This window comes from Penaeus japonicus, unplaced genomic scaffold (assembly GCF_977035675.1).
Source record: "Penaeus japonicus unplaced genomic scaffold, GWHDUDI00000001_assembly GWHDUDI00000032, whole genome shotgun sequence".
In the NCBI taxonomy this organism is placed as follows: Eukaryota; Metazoa; Arthropoda; class Malacostraca; order Decapoda; family Penaeidae; genus Penaeus; species Penaeus japonicus.
Genome location: NW_028234434.1, coordinates 5,436,453 through 5,441,452, shown reverse-complemented (window position 1 = coordinate 5,441,452; position 5,000 = coordinate 5,436,453). Strand labels below are relative to the sequence as shown.

The 5,000-nt window shown below is 36.3% G+C and overlaps 1 protein-coding gene across 2 annotated transcripts in view; it reads right to left on the bottom strand.

Annotated features, from left to right (window-relative positions):
* Positions 1-5,000, bottom strand: part of LOC122261684 (sodium-coupled monocarboxylate transporter 1) — a 32,060-nt gene that overhangs the window by 75 nt on the left and 26,985 nt on the right. Inside the window, exons 8-11 of one of the 2 annotated variants that reach the window (XM_086556299.1) lie at positions 2,932-3,086; positions 2,399-2,592; positions 1,193-1,293; positions 1-1,004 (exon numbers count right to left, since the gene is read on the bottom strand). The exon at positions 1-1,004 is cut by the window's left edge and continues 75 nt beyond it. In XM_086556299.1, the coding sequence (XP_086412425.1) occupies positions 835-1,004; positions 1,193-1,293; positions 2,399-2,592; positions 2,932-3,086 (620 nt within the window). In that variant the 3' untranslated portion in view covers positions 1-834. The remainder of the gene's footprint in view (positions 1,005-1,192; positions 1,294-2,398; positions 2,593-2,931; positions 3,087-5,000) is intronic. The other variant, XR_015192659.1, reaches the window with a different exon arrangement.

Genomic DNA, 5,000 nt, shown 5'->3' with positions numbered 1-5,000 from the left:
TATTATCTTATCTATTAGCCGTTATGAATTTATTTACAGTGATGCATGTATCATTCTAAATACTTCACATATTGACAGTTTAAAGTGTGATACAAATCTGGCAACCTTGGGACCTATTCCTGTATTCTACAACTACTAACCACAACTTTACAATTCTCAATAAGTTGAAAGTAACTATGCATATACCATGATAGAGGGAAAAAAAGATGTGTGTGGCAAAAAGTCTTTGGGAGTGCGAAAATCATCTGAATTCTGGATTAGAGAGGCTAAACTTTAATAGAGAGAGGTAGAGCAACACCATCCTCATCCAAAGTTCTGATTTCCTTCCTGCAACTCGACATGTTTGACACACGACATACTGGGAAATAGCTCCATTTTTAAGAGAGCGCAGTTTATTTGCAACACTCAGGATGACATTGCTACTCAAGTGAAATAAAGTCTTGCCCGTACCAGCATTTTTAGAATCCCCTTATTAGGCCCAAGGTGCATTTAACCTCAACAAATGTGGCAAATATAATCAAGTGATATAGTTTAGAAAGTAGAAAGAGAAAATAATTTTGTTACAGCATAGTTTACGAAAGATAATTGAGAGAACATGAAGCATATCCAATATTTCTGGACACCTAGAATACGACAATTCACCTTTGTGATTTTAATCACGGCATTAACAAGCAGAATATAATATGCAAACGTTTGTACATAATTATGTACATCAAATAAACACACACACACACACACACACAAACACACACAATCTATATATAGGTTTCAGTCATTTTCCCAGATTTAGTTTTGCACAGTAAATCACGGTCTAATCAGCGAGTGGCATGGATGCTAGTCCGGTGAGGGTAGCATTCCCAGAGACGTTTCCCTCTGTTCAACGGCCTCCTCGGACGGAGGGCAAAGGCGCCGTCGACCCCCGAGGAGTAGGAACAGGGACCGATAGAGGCGGGCACACGGGGCATAAACTAATCGTTCCTCGACGTCCCCAGGCATATACGGCCCTAGGAGAAAGGGAGAAAAATAATCATATCTTTTCAAGCTTTCCATAGCACATGAGGTCACTGACACAGAGCTAAAATATTTACAGTATTTGAAGGTATCAGTTTTAAAGCATATCCGTGAAGAGTAAGAGAGAGAAAGAGACCAACAGGAAAACAACACTCTTCTGTACAGACATAGAACCTCTCACCTGTACAGCAGGACACAAAACTGCTGACAATTATGTTGAGGATGATACCGATGGCGCCGTTGTAGCAGTACGAGATGTCATAGATCGTGTTCTCAGCTGGTCTAATAGATAACGATAATCAACGAATTATTATATCTTGCTTTAATTTCATGCAATGTGTAAGATACATGCTAGGGAATTAAATTAATTGAACAAGAAATATTAATTTCATAACGGAAAAGAGACTTTCCTGAATAATAAATAGATCAGATCTTCAAGTTAAATATTGAGTGAGAAGGAGAAGACGCAATACCAGATGAAACGAGAAAAAATAGAAAAAAAGTAATTCATAATTATAGAGGTATGGTACTAGGTCTTATGCAGATGATATGATTGACTTTATTAACCTAGCTGATATTACTGGATTATCTTCTGCCTCGTAATTTAAAGTAACTACCCAGAAGTGCACGACAACTCATAACGCACTTGACAAGATAATCAATGTTTTTGTCGCAAAATATCAAACTCTAATCTTGATGCTACACTAAAGGGCCCATGACAACCGAGAGTCATTAAACATCTACTTAAAGCAATCATACATTTACTACATGAACTTTCGCAGAAGTAAAAACACGAAGGGTCTATTACTTGCGTACTTTTCCGAACCTAGTGTTAGATTAGTTAGTGAGTCTGCTGACTTTTTTATTTCTCGTAAAAGTTTCTCAGCGCCGCAGTTATCCTTTTCTATATTTTAAACTCATCCATGTTTATATTACGTCTGAACCACGAAAAATAACCGAATATACTCTGATTTAGAGTATTTACACAATTATCCTAAATTAACCCGTCAGAGATTATTTTAGTACTCTTCCCAGCCCTGTCCACCTGGTACTGTCCTAATATCATGCCATGGCAACTCAAGCCATAGAAAGTCTCGGTGGAGAGTGAAAGGGAACTTTACCTTCTTCAAAACATTATGGATTCATGAGCAAACATCCCAGCTACTGTTTCATTGAGTTTTTCAAGTTTTCAACACTTGCTTTCGATAACAAGAAAGAATTGTTGTTTTGTATGATTTGATATCATTTCAAAGAATTTAGTTAAAAGAATTTCTACTCATGAAATGGACGAATATGCTAATAATAGAAAGTAGATGAAAAGGGGAGTGGGGAAGAAAATGAGTAGGAGATCGAGAGCTTCAAAGAACCACGAAAACTAGCTGCTTACTGAGGCGGCTGCGCTGGCGTGGTCATGACGGCGGCGAAGGTGGCGTTGGCGAGGACGCCGAGGGTGCCGTTGAGGGCGTGGCAGCCGTCTGTGGAGAGCGGGAGGCGCTGGGGACTTTTCCCGCTCACGAGGAACCTCCCCATCACCATCCACGCATTGATAGCCAGGGAAAAGGACAGTCCCGCCGTGGCACCCTTGAGGTTGCAGGAGAAGAAGAGAACGGGCGTGGAGAAAGTAGTATACCATAGACAGGAAGAAGGATAAAACTTATTAAATGGTAACAGGAGGAAGGATTAAGGAAGGAAAGCTAGGATGCGGACATGGAGAAAATAGGGTGGGAGGGCTGAGTAATTAGGAATACTTTCCTTTTTAAGTCTGTGTTTAGTGGATGTAAAATAGTCTAACAAATATGTGCAAAATGCTGCATGACGCATCTCGATCCCATCAAAACAAATGCATTCTTAGAAATTGCCTGTGAAACGTCCCCCTCTCACAGTAACAACTAAGCGCAGTCATATTGTGTGGAAATTTACCTTGGTATTGGCCCAAGGGACTACCATACCCACGAGGAAGAGGCCGCACAAGGGCCCAGCGATGGCGGCGCCGATGAGAGAGATGACGTAGTAGATGGTGCCAAGTTTCCCCGCCATGAGGCCGATGCCGATGGCGATCACGCCGGTCAAGCTGGCTGCAGGAGGGACAGGGAACAAAGGAATTCAATGTACTTTGCTTATTTGTGTTTTTGTCAGTCATAGGTTTAGGAATACATATGTAATTCTTCCATGTAACATGGTATATATTTTACATGTAGGAATACACGAATATCACGTATAGTAATATAATTTTATAATAGTGTAGCTTTTCCAAAGATGCGCATATGAATATCGGAACATTTATCTTGTCTTCTTTAACGCAGGCAAATAACTATATGAATATATATATATATATATATATATATATATATATATATATATATATATATATATATATATATATATATATATATATAGACACATGCATCTTTTTATTTAATTCTTCCCAATCGGTGATTACTCCGTTCAGGATTTATATCAATAGTATTAATGCAATGGTGAATTTAATCGGTACTATTGAGAATGTAATGCGATTACCAAAATATTTTTAAAGTAGACTTAATTAATTACTTGTTATCGAGATAGACCATATACGAATCTCTCTGTCTCTGTCTCTCTCTCTCTCTCTCTCTTTCTCTCTTTCTCTCTCTCTCTCTCTCTCTCTCTCTCTCTCTCTCTCTCTCTCTCTCTCTCCCTCTCTCTCCCTCTCTCTCTCTCTCTCCCTCTCTCCCCTCTCTTTCTCTCTCTGTGTAAAAGTACCACAAATCGAATATTAAAAAAATATAATTCGATATCTAATACTAATTAATTAATGCAACATTGCCAGATACACACCGAATCCTTTTTGCTTAGGTTAATTAAAATCATGATTGCGATTCTTCACATTGTATTCAGTCGACGTGAATATCAATGAATTCTTGCTTGGAATCATGTAAAAGAAAATTCATTTTTTTCTTGAGTATGTTTCTGTACTTTACTGATAACGCCAAACCACAACCGCCCTTGCTCAATTATTCAAGACGGTTGAAGGTCTAGTGAGTAGAGTCCTTTGTTATGAAGAATATGATTATGAGGAATATGATTAATGCCGTCATTCCTCCACTTTATATGCGGTCTGCTTGCTTGAATAATGCAAAGATTCAAAATACGCAAAACAAAGTCGAGAGCAATACACAACCCAAGCTGAAAATTCCATGAGTTTTATTATTTACTCGATTCCACGCAGGTGAGGACAGCGAATTGTTTTGCTTTGTTAATCTTGAAACCATTCGTCGAAACAGAGAACAGCTTTTGCAATGCCGTGCGCTTTCAACACTGTAAACATGATGGTGATGTAGTAGTGATAACAAGAATAATGTAATGGGATTAGAATGATGATGGAACAAATTATGATGATGACAGTAATGATGATAATGATAACAACAACTACAATAATAAAAAATAAATTAATGATAGTAATAATAATAATGATGATAACAATAACTAAGACAATGCTAATAATAATGATAGTAATGATATAGATAATATAATGATAATAAAATCATAATCATTATTATTACCATAATTATAATCATAAGTATACGGATGATAATAAAAGTAATTATGATAATTATAAGTATGATGATAATAAGAATAATGATAATGTTAATTATAATAGTAATGATAATGAAACTGATAAAGATAATGATAGTAATAATAATTATAGGTGTAATAATGATGATCATGATGGAGATGGTGGTCATGACATCATGATGAAAGGAGTAATAATGATGATAATAATGATGATGATGTAGATAATGATAATGATGATAATAATAACAATAATAATAATATTACCAACAATAATAATAATATTATTATCAATAAGGATGATGGTAATGATAGTAATAAGAGTAATAATACTGAGGATGATAAAAATAATGATGATAAAAATAACATTAAGAGAAATAATAATAATGATAATGATTATAATACTTATAGTGCTAACATGAGAATCCAAGTTGCCGGTT